This window comes from Helicoverpa zea, chromosome 9 (assembly GCF_022581195.2).
Source record: "Helicoverpa zea isolate HzStark_Cry1AcR chromosome 9, ilHelZeax1.1, whole genome shotgun sequence".
Classification (NCBI taxonomy): domain Eukaryota; kingdom Metazoa; phylum Arthropoda; class Insecta; order Lepidoptera; family Noctuidae; genus Helicoverpa; species Helicoverpa zea.
Window position 1 is genome coordinate 8,016,202 of NC_061460.1, and position 19,413 is coordinate 8,035,614.

Consider the following 19,413-nt stretch of genomic DNA (forward strand, 5'->3'; position numbering starts at 1 on the left):
TCCCAGTTGATAACGCAATCCGAATTCAAACAAAGGAGTTTTTATTTATTGCCATTTAAAAAGTAAAATGTTAGACACTCATTTGTTTTCTAAATTAGTGACGAGATGTTCATTAAATCCAGTGTCGTTGAGTAAGCAGGGCGAATCTGCATCCGAATGGACGCCTTTGTTGAAGAAATCTCCTAATGTGCCGCTTTCTACCAGAGGTGGGTGTTGGCTTTTCTTTATTTATTTTAAATTCCTACAATTATGTGTGGCCGCAACTCGGGTTTCTCCGTCCAAATTGGATTATGAAGCCAAAGTTGCTCGTAGCCATATGATATGCAATCGACCAATTTTTTGTTGAAACAGTGCCTCAAGCTAGGATATAACCTGAGGCTATATTTAGAAAACCGTAATACCTATCATAATAAACCTATTGGAGTTTGATAGCTAGTCTTTCAGTAACTTTCCGATGCTAACACTTTAACTGTTGTTATGAACCCTGGTATTCGATCAATCAAAAACGATTTTGTTCTTAAATAAAATGCAAAAAAAATATTTTTCGTTTCATCGTATTTTGCTGAACTTACTTACTTAACAGTGAAGTTAAAACCTCCTTTGAACCTTCCTAAATAAATAAGAAGGCAGTGTTAATCTGTTATAGTGGAAATATTTTGGTGTCAAAAAAGGTGATAATGAAAAGTAACTATCGGGCGTGAGTCAAATTAATTAACAGGTATAGGATGCTTATTACAAATTATCACTATAGGTACTTAGTTACCTACATTCAGTTCAAGCTGATTTTTTTTGCCAAAATGTACCTAGTACCTTTCAGTATACCTGATGACTAAGAATAATAAGAATTTTTCTATAAACTTGTGCCCAAAATTTCTTCGAGTGAATATTAACGAAAGTACTTAAATCGGAGTTAGGTGTGATTAGTGTCGGGACCAGTTGACGTAAATGGTAAAAATGTACGACGGATGGAAGTGGGTCACGCGAAAAGTTCCACTCTTAAGGTGCAATAAGCAATGCTGTGCAATGCTAACAGCAATTCAATGCGTTATTTATTTACTTAAGGCAATAAAGCAAGTGATATAAACCAAGCTATGGATAATATTACTTGCATTATTACGTACTTACTGCGTTTTATTTTAGTTATCGTTTTACACCGATTAACCTATTTTATCATGATGCATTTTTTGGTAGAAAACATTTTAAAACCTTAGATTAGTTACTGGTATTATACTAATTTTCATACATAATATCAAATACCTACTTGCAGATATGTAATAACACTCTTCCGTGTAACACGATATCGCACATTGTAAACAAATATAACTGCATATGTAAATCAAAATAAAACAATTGTATAATGACTTGTAAGCTTAGCCTTAACGCGCAGATAAAAACGTGCGTCGATAAGTTAATGTAAATGCACTTTCAACACGTGTCGTCAGTGCAGCTTCTAACTTAAGAATGTTAATTTATCGATATTTAACTTCATTACTATAGAATAGGAATTGCTCATATTAAGTGGTAATTTTATATGACACGCAAATAGGAAATATGGTTGACGTCATTTTTGAAGAAAAGCATTACTAACGGTAGGTACCTAGGGTTGTTGTTGTTGTTATCACAGATGGAAAAAATCCACTGCTAGATGAAGGCCTCCTCCAAGCCGAGGGGATATAGTGCATGCTTAGATGCACAAAATAAGAATGTTTGGGAGCTACGATTGACAGAATATTCGTATGAACTGATGTGAGATTTAATACTAGACGTCAGTTGGTGTACGTAAGATCCCACCTAGTTGTTTAGGTATGCTTAGGTATAGGTAGAGGTTACTGACGTCAAAATATAACAATTAAAAGATTGGGAAATCAAAGAGCTACATTCCTAAATGTTGATACAACGGGTGAGTATGCCAGACGCGTCTTCGTAAGAGGAAAACAGTAAATACGTATCATTTCCGTTTTCCCGGGGCTAATGCCCTAAGTCGGTAAAACCTATACTTTATTTAGATTTTAAGGTCACTTAGCATTAGTTGAGTGATAACCCTTAACGTCGACACCCGTGACAGACTCCCCAACTTTTAGGTAGGCTCAATGCTTGTGTTCCATGTATACTACTACTGTTTAACAAGTAACTTAAGTACAGATTTGAATGTTAAGATTTTTTAGGTTTTCAATAAACTCCAAAAACGAATGGACAATACACTTTATTGACAACAAGAAGGTAAGGTCTTGAAATCGGAACAAACACTACCTATTTTTTCCCGCACTAAGCATGTTTCCCTGTCAGCACGTTCTCTTTTAACTGAGAATACAGAAGTTAATGCAATTCACTATGAGGTTGTAAACCTTCGTTAAATAATGAAGTTGGTTAAAAATGTGAATGTTTGGTCAGCAATGGTTGGGCAAATGCCAGCGAGTTTCGACCGAGACTAAACTATTTGATACGGATGACTGGTCTATTACGAGACATCGCGGATTTTTGTATACGTTCGCAATTAATTTTATTTAGGTCCGGCTTTATAGTTCTCATGATAAGATTGTTTCAGTGGATTACTGTTTTGACCAAGGGAAGCTAAGCAATTACGTATGGGACCTGTGAACTAAGAAGGCAGGTATATGTTGTGGAATCTCACAGCGTCATGTTAATATTGAAGAAACAATTATTGAGAAGCTTCGAATACATTAAGCATAGGAATATATTTTCAGTGTTTTTTTTATACTAAAATGATTTCCAATCGGTTTTCAGCAAAATATAGTTTGATCTTAAACATAATAGGTATATCTGTTGCCTTGTTTTTCAATACTTTACAAAAGTACCAAGTGCACTTGAGAAAACTTGTAAACTTGAGAAAAATCCTGAACTATTGACTATATTTATAGACGGGGTTACTTGTATAGAATTGTACCTATTCTAAATATTTGCAACAAAAACGTTGGATCGTGTCACGATAGCTAAAAACTAACAGTTACCTATTTGTTATTATGTTTTTTATCTCTACTACAGCGTGGCGAGGGACGATATCGCCAATTTAGTTTTAGAATGAGGAAAACACTTTTTATGTTAGTACCTACAATCACTGATTTATTGGACCAAATAAACCTAATATTGATTATGACATTTCACTTAAAATATATGAAGTTTTTGGACCTTACGTCTAAAGGATTCTGAGATTTCATTTACTACCTGGTTTCCCGCGGAACTTCTTCCCGTGTCCGGACAAAAAATATTTTATACCTATATAAATAAATCCTAAAATTGTTTACCTATTGGTTAGTAGCTAGTAAAGATGAACCTACCAATTGCTAGGTACCAATCTTTTAAGCCAAATTTTTAAAAGCAGATGATGATCAACAAATTTATGCAATAGGTACGACAGATGCAAAGGTCCTAGGTAAATAGAACAAATGAAGATTTTGCGAAATGATTTTTTATTTGCGTTGTTGCGCCTACGTTCGTTGTCATGCGGTTACGTGCAACTTGCTACGGTTGCTACGCTCGTAGAATCGTAGATACGTCACTACACATCTTGAATGGTTGCGATGACGTGCCAAAACAATGACCGTCTTACCACAAAAACTTTTAAACGTCAGTTTATGCGTTGTCTAAAAAAATGTCAAATTATGACGTTGACATATGGTTCATTTTGCAGCCAAAATTTTATTAGACAAGGGTAAAACAGGGTTTAAAGTTTTTGTAGTAAGGCCCTGATTACCTAAATAAATTGTTAAGTTATTAAAACTGTAAAGTTTGCCTAAGCTATGACTGAGTAAATAAGTCTCATCTTTTCTTCGTCGTCTTTGAAATGTTAAACACCTTCATGGGCACAATGATAGATGATGATAAATCAGTGTAGTGTTTTTTTAATGCCGTAAATAATATTGACTATTTGTTATCAATTGACATGCAATTTATTATGATTTAAATTTTCCATAGGAAACGTATAACGACGACAGACGACTGTCAGCGATTGTATAGCACCGTTTACATATAGTGTTTACAGGTAGGTATATACAAAGACACATTTATTTGAAGGATGTAGTATAAAATCACAAATATGTAAAAAAAATATGATAAAAATACGAATTATTTACTTAAACAATGTTTGTTTGATTTATAAATAAATGAACAAATTCCAATATTCACAACTAACATGTTTTATAATGCCTGAGAAAATAGTTCGGATGTTCAGTAGATTACAGTTCTGTGCTCACTACAATTTATTTACTTTTATATTCATTGTTCTTATAAATTTTATGTACCTACGAAGACATTCTTGAAAGGTTAGGTCATTAAAATAGCGCCCGCATTCTATCTTTGTTTATTACTAAGATCTCGCTTAGTAACAGCCGCACGGGTCTATCGATTATAAGGTTAGGCAACAGCTGGGGAGTTTGTTCCACTTCTTCTTCCCAGCAAAAACATATAGGAAGTGGTAAAGGACGGGTGTTTAGGGGGCAGTGTTTTGAGACTTTCAAAAAGTGGTGATTTTCAGCCTACTCTGAATAAATGACTTTTTACCTTTATCATTTTTATCAACTTTTAATGCGCTCGTGGATGGTTGACCATTTATCACAGCGAGTTCCTCCAAGTTTTGGAAGGCACCATTAATTGGTGTCCCTGATGTCATTTGATCTTCATTGACAGTCGTCGGAAGCTAACAGCTAAAAAGTAAGTTAAAATTACAAATGCGTCCTACTAACAAACAATAGAAACTACTGAATCGATTTGGAAAATTCTTTCATTGTTAAAAAGTTAGGTACACATTTCCCGAGGTTATAGGTATTTTATCCCGGCACAGGCAGTAGTTTCCACGGGTCGCGGGTAGAACTATGGGAAATCGGCTAGTAAACAATAAACAACAAAAATATATAGGATTTAAGAGGAAAAATTGTTATAAATATCTACTTAGTAAATAGGTTGTTTCTAAGTGAGTAGAAAATAGACACGTAATTATTACTTATTTATGAATTCGCGTATTAATTAATTTTGTAAACATAAGGTCATTGCCACAGTTTTGCTAACATAATTTATGTTAAGTTTAGGTGAATATGTAAATAGATACCTACATAAACTTTTTGTTATCTATTGATCTTATTTACCACGAGATAGTAAATATCTCCGGTTCCCTGGTGTTACTTCTTGGAACGGTTAACGGATCTGTACAAAGGAATGTTAAACGTAAACACTTTTTTTAGTTAACTTAACGCTCGTAGAAAATATAAAATTTCCTTATTTCCAATATAAAATATCCTGTCCCAATTGCCCAGGCTATTATAGTTATTATTATATCGGATCAATCTTTAATACATCTTTTTACCTGTTAACTTGCAATAACATCTTTTTTCGGGTTTATCTTGCAAAGAAAATAAAGAATTAGTGGTCGAATATCCATTAATTAAAATGTGATGATGGTAATCCATTGTTTTTGTTAACATAAGCTATTTTAATAAAAGTTTATAGTTAGTATAGTAGCAGTGCCAAGCACTGCGAATATGTTTTTGTAACGCAACTTTAGCAGCACCTAACAAAGGTAAATGACTTGTAATGGAGATATAAATAAATAAAAAGGTTGAGGTAGCAGTTATTTCATTCATCTTTCGCTGAAGACACGTGTCAGACTAGAGACTTCGTTGGAGTAGAGTTGATTTCAGTTCAGAAGTAGTAGTAGCAAAACAGTTCAGAAGCGTAAGGTTGCTCGGGTAACTGGGTTGAGGAGGTCAGATCAGTCACTCCTCGTAAAAAACTGGTACTCTACTGCAACCGGTTAGATTGGAAGCCGACCCAAACATAGTTGGGAAAAAGGCTAGGCAGATAATGAGTACATTTCAGAAGGCATTCATAATTCAAGTTTTTAGTACATTTCACTTCAATTTGTAAGATTTTTTTTGTGAACCTCATTTGTTATTGTTATGTCAATGCAGCGTCGAGCTATGTCTTCCAGATATAATTTTGTTCTACTTATTCATTTTAACACGTAGATCGACTTGTTTGTAATTAAGTAAAGTAACTAATTAAAACATCTTCCAAGGATCGTAGCGTAATGAAAATTGGCAGCTGTATGTAGTTCTGATGCCAATACCTACAATAATAATTTTCCTGTCGAACTGTTCTGACGATGAAGAAGGAAAGTATAAACGCACGTCAAAATCATCACAGGCTTTCAAAGCGTGGGTTTCCATTGATTTTTGTTTTTTAACTATTAATTAATTTTTACATCAAAACTTATTTAACATAATTTGGCGGTTTATAATTTGCATTAACGGGCCAAAATTGATGTTCTAGTTTGGATTAACACCGCAACCTAGTCGAAAAAAAAGCTGATGTTATGTAAGACCTTTATAAATATTACATGAGGTTCTTTCCAAGAAACTGTGATTCTTAGTATTAAAGTAAGTTGCTTGTGAATATAATGCCATGTATAAAGATTGGGTCACGACCGACACTATGGTCTTCATCACACAAACATGGATTTTTTTAAATACTTAACATCTGTCTCAAGAACTCACTTCTTTAGAAATTTCCATTGGCATGTCCTTGTAAATATCTATTATGATTATTTTGTTGCGCATCAATACTGCGCTTTATTTTGTTGCTTGATTGAATCGTCATTGATCAACCAGCCTACGCCTGGTTTCCAGCAAGGCGGAAAGGAGAGGAGACGAGATATACTGTGTGAATATACTACATATTCTTTGATTGCAAATTAAGCTGGCAGGTTATTTTCACGAAAGCGGAGAGATGTGAGCTCTGTGTAACAGAGATGTGAGCTGTTCGAGATCAAAACAATAGTTGTAGGCACCTAATAAGTAAAGCAGTAGTACCTACATCCTTGCAAACCTTCTCATTTATAATATTAGTAAGTTTGTGGCTTATGCAAACCACATCCGCATAAACCAATAAAACATCAATAAAAGAACCATTTTTAGCCACTATAATTTCCGTGACATAGCCTAAGTATGGTGATGCTAACATAAATCATAAAGTCATAAGTTTGTGCTCATCGGCATACACTACGTGAATACTGAGTAGAGACATGTGACTCTAAGCTAGTGAATACATGGCATGTGTATGTTTGGTGACCTCATTCTACAGTCAAGTAATAGGGGAAATCCACCCTCTGTTAATTGTTTCCGTGTCAGTAGCAGTTGGGTACAAAAGCCTTTAAAACCTTCTACCTACAGTCGCCACAGAAAGTAGTTTACAGGATAATAATAAAAGCTTGTAAAAAGAGTAAACAGGTGCAGGAAAATAAAGATTCACTTACACAATCGTAATCAATGTGAAGTGCGAACAATCTGAAACCTCGAATCAAAAGAGGTTATAATCCACTTGACACAGATTAAATAACTTTTCAATATTACCTATATCTGTCATAGACCACAATAAAACTTTGGCCAATTTATTTTTTTGTCTGCTACGATTGTATTTCGAGCGATTATACAAATTTTGCAAGCGTTGTGTCACAACAATTGTTACTGGAATTGTTGATTGTCTCTCGATTTCCTTTCAGCAGCAACACTGCAAGGTCACTGCGTTGACCCTGGATTCTGCGATACTTGATTTACTTATACTTAGGGAAAATATAGCCTGATGCTCATGTTGCGTTAGAACAAAGACTTATGACAGGTAACTACTTCCAAATGTTAGATTCTAGTTAGCTTCCGTAAAGATACGTGAACTGTATGCAGCCGTTTTTCTTTTGTCAAATAAAACGGATATCTAGGTTCGAGTTAAGAATAATCTTACGTTAAATGATTCTATTTTTAGTTTAATGGCATTGATTTGCGGAACATTATTTGGATTCGGATAGAAACTAATCTAGTATGCGTCTGGTTTATTTGTAGTCATGTCATTTGTTGATTAAATTCCTAATTCGATTGATGCTTAGTATACGAATCTTGATGATTGAATTCTTTTTGTAAAGGATTTCTTTTGTTTAATATGTTTCTATTTCTATTCCCAATTTTTTTTGTAAAAAGTGTCCATATTATAAGTCTTTATTTAGAATATTAAAATTATGCGACGGATGCATTACCATTTCTTTAAATCTGCTTATGCGTACGTACTTTATAAATTGTTTAAACTTTTTCCTCGTTGTCTAAATTATCTTAACAAATAAAGATCATGAAATACAGCGTCAAAATGTATAAAGTGTTTGAAGATTTAACTTACGATAGCAATTGAAAACAAACAATAGATTGAATATTATGAGATCTATGACTAATACAATTTTCTACCTACTGATGCAGGATGTTCAATAATATTGTAGTTGTGGTGACCTACCTCTTTCGCCACTTATTGGTACTGGCCGGCTGGTTTGGCAGCTACGTTCGTAAAAATGAAGACTTGTCAAACCAGTCGGCAGTCGGTTTTTTTCTCTTTGGTAGGAAGAAAATGTATATTTTTATTGTCTCAATTCATCTTGTAAATATTATGTAAATATATCGATGTAAATACCAAACCCATTTATATTTCTTCCTACATTTGGTGACCCCGACGTGATAAATGGGTTTGGTATTTACATCGATATATTTACATAATATTTACAAGATAAATTGAGACAATAAAAATATACATTTTCTTCCTACCAAAGAGAAAAAACCGACTGCCGACTGGTTTGACAAGTCTTCATTTTTACGAACGTAGCTGCCAAACCAGCCGGCCAGTACCAATAAGTGGCGAAAGAGGTAGGTCACCACATCACCCCCCCCCAGAGACCTTCAAGGGCGATAATAAGCTGGGAAGTGGACGCGACGTCCTGACCGCGTCGTTCTGATGACGCCATCGTCAGCCGAAGGTAAGCCTCGGTTATCCGCGTCAGGTGAGTAGTGATGAGTGTTATTGTCGAGTGGTGACTGTGGTGAGTTATGTGCGATAGTGTTGTGTGGTGAGTGTGCTGTGGTGTCAGGGTCACGCAGTATGAAGGCCGGCTTGATGCGGTCTATCGATACTGTGACCTGTTTACCGTTCACCAGTAGTTTGAACACCTTGTCACCTCGTTCGAGCACCTTGTGAGGTCCAGAGTATGCCGGTTTCAGACCACCACCAGCAGTGCAGTCCCTAAGGAACACGTGCGTGGCTGTAGCCAGCTCCTTGAAGACAAATGTCTTGAAGCGGCTGTTGTGTCTGACTGCTGGTGCTGGCTGCAAACTCCGGACAATACTCCGAAGCCTAGAAAGGTAATCGGTCATGTCGACCGTTTCCTCGACCCGCGGGTCGAAGAACTCGCCTGGAAGGCGCAGTGGCTGGCCGAACACTAACTCGGCAGCGGAAGCCTGTACGTCTTCCTTGAAGGCACTGCGCACTCCTAACAGCACAAGTGGAAGAGATTCCACCCAACTGCTGCCTGCGTGGCAGGTGATTGCAGCCTTCAGTTGACGGTGGAATCGCTCCACCAGTCCGTTGCAGGCTGGATGGTAGGCAGTGGTCCTACGATGCTGAAAGCCAGCAATGCCGGATAGGCACTTAAAGAGGGCCGATTCGAACTGCCTACCTCTATCGGTAACGATATCCGATGGGCAGCCGAATCGGGCAATCCATCCACCCAGTAAGGCCTTTGCCACGGTTTCTGCAGTGATGTCTGCCAGGGGTATTGCCTCAGGCCATCGCGTAAAGCGATCGACGGCGGTGAGACAATACCGGAAACCTTGACACAGCGGCAAAGGTCCTATGAGGTCAATGTGGATGAAGGCAAATCTCGCCTGGGGCAACTTAAAGGTCTGCAGTGGTGCAGAGACGTGCCGTGTGGTTTTAGAGCGCTGGCAAGCCAGACAACTCTGAGCCCAGTTACGACAGTCCTTCCTAACCCCAGGCCACACATAGCGGGCTGCAATCAGCCTGGCAGACGCCTTAGTACCAGGGTGACTCAAGGAGTGCAGGCTGAGAAAAATTGACCTGCGCAGCTCCTTGGGTACAAAAGGTCTAGGCGTGCCGCTGCTGAGGTCGCAGTACAGCTGCTGTTGTGAACCTGGGACGCTAACCAACTGCAGACGCAGTGAGTTGTCCCCGGCGAGCAGCTGCTGCAGCTCCTGGTCATCTTCTTGTGCTGCAGCGATCCTCTCGACGGGCACAGGTTGAGTAATCTCCTCAACCCGCGAAAGGGTATCCGCCACGTAGTAAATCCAGTATTGTCATATTCAATATTTGTAATGTGCGACTGTGAGTTGACTTTGTTTAAAGGTGTGATCACATCAGATAGTTAAAAGTGGCTAGAGAATGTAAAAACAAAAACAGAAGAATAATTATTTCGAAAATTTCGCTCACCGCTTCAATCATCCTACTCCTATCTTCTACTCTGAAAAGTTTTTCCTCATCGCACTTTCAAAACATTAGGTGTTCTTGTCAAGCACTTACATTAACATAATAACACGGTTTTTTTCAAAATAAATGCGCATAAGTAATCACTCGAGCCGCTAACACTTGCACTGTAAATACACACATCAAAAGTGTCTAGGGATCAAGCATTTTTATGCGGATTTCTTGAGATTGAGATGTGGCTTTGTAATAAATTTATGATTTTATAAATTTATATGGATCCTTTTTGGTGCATTTCATAATTTGAATCAGGAACTGTGAATCAAATTCGAGTAAAAGATGAAAATCAGCTGTCAATATTTTCCCTATAAACACATACAACGCATTGAAGACATTATTAGTGCTACTGTTTCCCTACTACTGATTAAAACCAACGTTATTATGGAGCGGCGACGTCATTTAAGCAGGGAAGAAATGCTCAGAGCCGTGGGAATGATAGAAGCTGGTTCCCGGCAACGTACTGTGGCTTTAGCTCTGAATACAAGTCAGAGTGTTATCAGTCGACTTTGGACACGTTACCGAAGCACTGGTACCGTAGCTGAGCGCCATGGAGGACGGTATCGCTGCACCACACGGAGACAAGACCGATACATTCAAATCTTAACTCGAAGAGCTCCAACAATAACCGCCATGATGTTAGCCGTGAGGCTTCATCACTCTTCAGGGAACTTAATTAGCGACCAAACAGTCAGAAACCGCTTGCATGAAGTGAACCTTCATTCCCGAAGACCGCTACGGGTACCACCTATAGCAATGCACAATCGTAGGATTCGATATCAATGGGCTCTTGAACACAGAAATTGGGCAGAAGAACAATGGCGTTTCGTGTGCTTTTCTGATGAGTCTCGTTTTGGTATGAGACCGGATACAAGACGTATACGACACTGGAGAACCCCTGGACGCCAACAGCGATTAAAATCCTGCCAGGAAGTCCATCCTTATAGTGGTGGAACCATCATGGTATGGGCGGGTATTTGGATCGGCGGAAGAACTGAGTTGATTTGGATCAGAAGCAACCTCAACGCTCAAATTTATGCTGAGACGATTGTATCAGACGTCATCGTTCCTCTACAAGTGCAAATCGGTCCCTTATTTCAGTTAATGCATGATAATGCACGACCGCACACCGCAAGAGTTGTAAGACAGACTCTCGCGGCAGCTAACATCAATGTCCTGCCCTGGCCTGCTCAGTCGCCAGACTTGAACCCGATTGAGCATGCATGGGATATGCTACAGAGAAGAGCTCTGCCGAATATGGAGGGTATCCAGTCGCAAGAAGACCTTTTTTTGTTGTTGCAACGAACATGGGCGGCCATTCCACATCGTGATTTGGATGAACTCATTTTGAGTATGCCAAACCGATGTTCTTGTGTTGTTAGTGTTCGCGGTAGAAACACGGATTATTAATTGTTTAAGTTACCCAATAAACTTTTAAAGAAAACTGTTATTTCAGTCTTTTTTTTCGAACTTTTGTGTTAGTGTTTCAAATGTCAAAAATCCCTTTATTAGGAAAATGGCAAATTTCTTTATTAGTGCAAAGGTGACTTGGTTTATCGTTACTGTGACAAACGAAAACACTTTATTTGATGAATCCTTAAAGAAAATTTTAATTAATATCAATCAGGAGAAAAGTTATTGCAAAAATATATGTTGATCCCTAGACACTTTTGATGTGTGTATGTAATTACTTAAAGCAAACTTATACTTAACTTATAACTTTATCAACAGTGTAAACGCTGCCCTTATAAATCTATGTATACTTTCTAAGAATAATACACAAAAAATAAATTATTAGCATAGTTTATTTGGTTACTGGCATTCGAATCATAATAAACGTCAGAATTTGTTTGGATAGGTACAACACGAAAAATAATGGTTTTTACTGGTTTTATTATGATGATCTAATACATTTGATTATATTGTACAAGTGACATGAACCGTTACGAATGACGCGATAAATGTTTACGTAAAGTAAATTAGTAATAAATTTAGTAGGACTTTCTCATTTGTGGCATATCACCTCTAGCGTTAGACCCGGAAAATGCATTAAGTATAAGATTAAGCTTTCTTGGGTATTTAGTATCGAACCATTGTCAATCGGTGATGTGACATCACTAGTAGCCGTTCACATACCTATTTCCAGCTTCAATCCTAGGCATATATTGTCTATTGAGTCCCTTCTAGAGACCCTAGTCATCATCCGAGCCTTTCCCCAAATATGTTGGGGTCGGCTTCTAGACAAAACTGGATGCGGCTGAGTTCCAATGTTTTAAAAGAGGCGAATACTTACCTGGCCTCCGCAACCTAGTTACCCGGTCAACCCAATACCCCTGGGTAAGACTGGTTGTCAGACTTACTGGCTTCTGATTCCCGTAACGACCAAAGATGTTCAACGACTACTTATGCAGTTCCTTCTACTTAGCAATATTGAGAAAATGCATATTTCCCTACTAATTAAGATGCATAATAAAATCACGGAAGTATTAGGTAATACAATATTGCAATTGAAAAGGCACTAGTATTGTCACAATAAAACAAGTTTGATTAATTTTCTATAGTTTAGTCATAGTTAGTTGTTTTACGTAACGAAGCTGAACGCATTAGTTAAAGATTGACGAAACGTACATGTAATGAGCTAATGATTCTGATTGTAATGTGGACCGGTAGCTCTTAGCTCGTAACCGGCAGTCGCATGATTGAATTACTTTATAAGTTGTACCTAGTTAATATTCCTTTTAACATTCATTAGTGCTACAAAGTAGCATATGTTTCTATGATTATGCGGACAAAATGTGATTAATAAATATATTTTCAGGCTTTGTATTGTGTAAACACTTGTGCTGGAAGTTCCCTCACGGATGCGATGCATCTAACATCTTCCATGTACTTGCCCTGCAGTTTCACTAGCCAGTATGTGTACTTGAAGGCGTGAACAATGTTTATTCATTATCGACACTTACAGACATTCTTATTCTAAAAGTGAAGCCTCATGCGCCGCATTCAAACAATTTGGAGGCGTGTTTTTTTCGCATTGACGTTTCACCATTTAAGAACAATTGGCGAATGTGCTAAAGTGGTTCATAATCTTAAATGTTCTTGTTTATTCACATATCAATTGAAATGCGACCCCCCTTATAGACATTTGTATTGGTCTACGTCAATTTTGATTGCTTGCGTAGACATGTAACGTAGAAACTTCTTTCCATTTGCAGATATGAATCTGTTGTTATCAATTAAGTATCATTGAGTTTATTTTCCCCTGTTAGTGATTTATGATTGTTTGAAATTAATTGGTCGAGTTATGGTCGTTTATCAACAGTCGAGCTATGACGACAGTGTAGGTCAGATTGATATTAGTCGGACGATATTGACACACCCCCAAGGCTCAGGGTCATTGCTATGTCACTATTTCGTCAGCTGTGTTTGTTACCAGCAGATTCTAACAGGCAGATTCCACTGTTGATCCTCTAGACCTTAGTAGCTATTGGATTAGGTAATATTTAAAGGTACGTAATAATAATTGCGTAATAAGGGTACTATATTTCTATTGATATTAATTACACTAACAATAGAACATCGTTCAATTGTTTCACAAACTTGTTTACTTGCAATATTGTCAGTGCAGCATTGTGTAATGTCGCAGAATGAGTATCTAATGTAAGAGAATAATTTATCAGGCGTAGATGATACATGTCACAAGGTGTTTGAGTCAGGAAGTTCCACTCTATGGAACACTTGAGAATGAGGTTGCATTGAGAGGGAACTAGTCACTCCAATAAGTTTTATGCAACTGTATCTGACTGATAAGGGTAAAGTCCTGTGGTCAATAACCGAGTAAGTGCTTGATTAACAATTGCGAAAAATGGTCACGTTTTTCTTACAAATAATATGCAACACATAATCCATTATCACACTACGCTAACCACATAATATTACGATTAGTAAGAGGTTCGCTGGTGTAACAATATTTTGATACAACAATGTGAATGGCGACTTAGTTGGAATGGCTTTTCCACATAGAGTTTTTTATCCAAGGAGATTTTCCGTTCTCTCTTGTTTTTTTTCTAAGCTGTGCATTCCAGGACAAAGGTACAGAGTTACTTAATGTTAAATCTAACGCAATTTACATGTTTTATTTATTTGTTACGTAGATAACATTAGAAGTGATGCTGACACACTTTCCATGTGCGTGTTTTATTTATTGATTGAAAGCTTAATTAATTCGTTAATGTTGATTTTATATTATCACGATGACAGTACAGATATTTGAGATAAATGTAATGGAACATGCAAGACTATCCATCGCATTCACTGAAGAACTTAAGTCGCCTACAGCTAAACCAATGTCAATTTTGATAGCTTTCCTGCTGTGTTAGTGAGGTGAGGTAGTTGAAACCTCCGGAAACATTTTACGATACTAGGTATAATAGAGTGACGATTACTGGAGTGGTTAGGCACATGAACTTAAGAGAGGGTGTCTGCTTCATAGCATATGACAAGCTAATGGAACCTCAAGAAAGCAGATAGTTATAACCAATCGTATAAACAGATGGTAAGCAACAATACTGTTCCGCATTATACATAGAAACACTCCCTACGTTTTGAACAGCAACACTGTGAAACAAATCCAGGCTTTCAACTTCAACAGTCAAGTAACGGAGTGAAAGTAATTAACCGTGTCGAATACATTGCACGTTTAATCTGAGTTACTGGAGCAAGAACGCAGTCTGCGAACCAGTGTATTCGATAAGCAGAATTTGACACGCACTGGCTCGCTGCGATTTTGACATACGGTTCATGTTGGCGTGTGTTACTGAACTTGACCGCTTCACTTACGTAAATCGACTGGTTTTTGCGAATTTTATAATTTGTGCCGGTCGTGTCGTGTAATACTTTTTCGATATAGAAATTAACAAAGAATTTAGATTAGTGGTGTCACTTGTTAGAATTAGAAATGTAGATAAAGGAGTAACTTGCCTTAAACGTTTTCATTACACTTCCGAGTTACACGCTCTAAAGGTTCTGCATCTGTGCGAAAAAAATCTATAATAATAGGCACGAATCTCCTTATCATCACATAGCTCACCATATTTAAATCTTGAATAACAGCAACCGGTCTTGTATAACAACATTTTCATATAATACTTTCAGTATAACCACACGTCCGATAGCAACTATTAAGATTCCTATCTCAGTTCCAGCCTACAAACGATTTCCTCAATTCTGAATAAGAAAAAAAAAACATTAGATGTGTATCAACAGGATAATTGATTATGGTAAAGTGTAGTATGGTTTTACGTTGGTCTGGCGATCGGTGCGGTATATAGACTCGCAGCTGGTGCGCGGGCGCCTAATTGTAGGCTGTGTGTTGCGCGTGACGGTTCAGTGCATCGAAGCGCGACTCCTGCGCATGCTTCGCGCCTTCAACACTCGTACATTCCTTCACTCGTGATACATGTTCCTATGGATATTACTATAAATAGCATCCAGTGAAAAACTAACTTTACAAAATACATAAGTGTTTTTTTTTACTGTGTGGAGTTCCTAACACAAAATAATCAATATGTTGACTGGGTGGCAGCTGATTTTGTCGAAGCGTGAGTTGATTTTTCTTTTCATCCAATTTTCCGATTTTCACGGTTTGTTTAATAAGTCGTAAACTGATTATACAGGGTACAGGTATATGTGACATAAAATAAATTAAATAAAGCGTTACGAATTAGATAAAGTTATGTAAGAGAGTAAATATTTATTTAATAGTAAGTAAAGCATAAATAAACTTCTTATGCGGTTGATGAAACAGTTAAATAATTAAAAAGGTTAAACAAAACTGTATAGAAAATCTACCATGAAAAGTATTTTAAAGTGAGATGAGTAACTTTGGAAGTTAATTATGAGGTTTAATTACAAATTAGGTTGCGCTGTCAGAAATTGGCAATGGTAGAGTTACCTTGCTTAATTTTATTCTTCCACCTTAATGAAAAAAAATATAATTAATTGTATTTCGTCTTTAGCGATTAAAATAAAGGCCGAGGTTATAAGAATATGACTAGGTACTTTAGTTATTGTAGTTATTCTTATCAAGGTGCACATAAGTAGGCTAGTTTAGGAGAGAGTAACCTAACTTATCTATACACTGAACATGAAATGCTGATAGATGAGAGAATAATATTTTTAAGAATAAGTAGGTGTATGGTTGAATCTCAATGAACTTAAATATTTTGTATTAAGAATGCAACGTTTACTAGACCTTTATCGTCGGTCTAAAAACCTCGTAGTTGTATACAAAGTTTTTTTTTGAAGATTTTTACGAGTAAGTACCGAGCACCAGAATCATGTTTTGTTTTTTTTTTTGCGTGAAAATCTTATTCTGAAAAATAAATGTTGCGTGGTGTCACATTTGATAGTTAAACCGTTTTATTCTGCCTAGTTTTATACAAAATACGTTCAAGTAACAGGGAATAATAATAGGCCACATTTTGAAATAGGCAGTTAATTCTTAGAAATTGTAATAGCACAGTTAAAACGTTTAGCATCATGTAATGACTTTATACGATTCCACTGTATATACTTAATACATTACAATTTATGCATAACTACATAGTTCTTCTATGTAAAGATTTTCGTTATTGTAACTAGGAATTTGTTTTTTCTCTACTATTCAATAAGATTAACATTACGATTTTTACATATTTTTAGATGATTCCGTCCCCTAAATTAATTGAAAAAAAGTTGATGATTATGAGTCAATAATTATACAATTTGAAACATTTGATACAAATAAGACATTGAGGAAATTCTAGATTTTTTGGTACGTTTTAAGAAAATTATAAGCCTAGGTACTTGAAAAACAAAAACTGAGCTGTTATCAAAGAATGAGGACGTCACTTGTGCTACTTCAGAAAGGCTTTCTTTACAAGTCTCCTAAGGCAAATTCATAATAAAACTATTTTCTCAAGCAGTCTTTACACATTAATCATCGTTTTTATAGATACCATTTGTATTTACCTTGCTTCAATACCTATACTTATGTGTAACAATAGTCTACAGATATAATTTAACTAAAAAATAACAATAACTCGGAAAGACTTATCTTAATAAAAATATAGAATGGTAATGAATGTTTACTTTAACTTCCTCGTTTTTGCTGACGTTTAATAGTTTTCATGTTGTGTTAGCAAATACCGATTTGTATCGTGCTTAGAAAAAATAACACTAGTTTACAAAATCAAACTTTTTGCCTGTTGCCGTGGATTTAATGGCTGGTAACATTCACTTATGTTTAGTTTTTATTAATTACACCCGCAAAAATTTTTTTGTAGCTCGACTTTACTTGTTATTGACTTTCTCTTTTCTGAACCTTTTTCAGTCGCTGAAGTACGTATTTTATTGTAATTATACAAATATGTGAAGTTTTTACAACACGAGTAGTTCAAGGAGGCGTTGTTTGAACAATCCAAACCATGTTTGTTACTTATGTGGAGAATATGTGTTTGAGAAGAGTAGAAATGTCATCAGAGACGCTTAAAAATACTTATTTTTTATATTTTGGAATGTTGTTAGATAAAAATGACAAATCTTGGGCTCCTGATTGTGTTTGTAAATCGTGCGTTGAATATTTAAGATTATGGAAAAGTGGTAAAAGAAGTACTTTTCAACTTAAAACACCAACTATTTGGAAAGAATCGAAAAATCATCTCGACGGCTCTTACTTTTGCAGCGTGAACATAAACAGCTTAAACACCAAAAATCGAGCTAAATGGCAAAACCGAAGTAGAACATGTGTTTAGCGAAGAGTGTAGCATTCACCTGAACTTTCAGAGAATAAAAATTATATTGAATTTTGAAAAATTATAATGAAAATTATGTTGAACTTGTCGAAGACCTGCTTTTACAAATAAGAGGTATGGGATGCAATTTGAGCATAAAGTCACTTCCTCTTCAGTCATCTGGACAGATTTCCAGAAAATTTAGGAGATATGAGCGAAGAGCAGGGGAGAACGTATGCATCAAGATTAACGTGTCATGGAAGAACGTTATCAGGGTTTCTGGGATGTAAATATGATGTCTGACTATTGCTGGTCTCTGATACGCCATTTCCCAAAGTCTACACATAAGAGAAGAGCTTTAAAGCCAAGTTTTTTGGAACTTAACAATTAATATAATTTTTAAACAAATATTCTTTAAGGTAAATCCACGTTTTTTCTCTTTAAACCGCACTTAGCTGAATCTCAAAAACTAGAGCTGATAAAAAAAAACTACTAATAGTTTTAAATATGGTTAAATATGAGTAGTCAACAACAGCTTAAAAAATCCCGGCAACAAATGTACTGTAAACTAGTGTAATGGTTACACTTATTAAGAAACCATCAATAAAAGTCATACTTGCCAATTTCAGTTATGGATTTTGTAATTCAGCCAGTTAGTAAATGCATGTTATAAATAACGCATGAAGTATGTAAACCTTATTTTGAAAACGCAAGAATAATTATAGTTAAGTTCGTTATTAGAAAATATCTTTAGATTGATAAGTTATCTCTCAGTGAACGCTATGAGGCTATTTACGAAGATTCACTCAAAAGACTTTTGAATTGCACTCAGCAATAATTTTCACACAAACCACCATCATCTTCTAATAAACTAAGTAACATATAAAATAAAATCAAACATAAAATGCGAATACCTAGTTGTCATAGGCACTTTTTAATTTTACGTAAAAAACAATTTCTAAAGATGCTCCTCAGTCGTATGTGCAAAATTAATTTATTGCTTAAGTGAACAACATTATTATGGAAATTAATTCCATGGAAAATGTCGTAAATGCCTTATTTCCATATTCTTATGGTTAAGAGTACGTATTTGATTTACAAGTACTACATTAACATTGGCATTAGTGTCGATTAAAATCATCATAAATAAATAAAGATCGTATAGGTATGTAATCGGTATCTTCGCTATGTTTGTTTTATAGTTAAATAAAAAGGCTAAGTGAAGCCGTTTTCCCGCGGTTTCCCGCATCCCGTGGGACTACTGCCCGTATTTGGGATAAAATACCTATATTATATGCCGTCTATGTTACTCGGGAATAGGGCTGCCATC

The 19,413-nt window shown here is 36.1% G+C and overlaps 1 protein-coding gene across 2 annotated transcripts in view; it reads left to right on the top strand.

Moving 5' to 3' along the window:
- Positions 1-52: 52 nt before the first annotated feature.
- Positions 53-19,413, top strand: part of LOC124633177 (putative inorganic phosphate cotransporter) — a 40,545-nt gene continuing 21,184 nt past the window's right edge. Inside the window, exon 1 of one of the 2 annotated variants that reach the window (XM_047168321.1) lies at positions 53-206. In XM_047168321.1, coding sequence (XP_047024277.1) covers positions 68-206 — 139 coding nt within the window. In that variant the 5' untranslated portion in view covers positions 53-67. Of the gene's footprint in view, positions 207-15,672; positions 15,912-19,413 lie in introns of those variants that run through there. The other variant, XM_047168322.1, reaches the window with a different exon arrangement.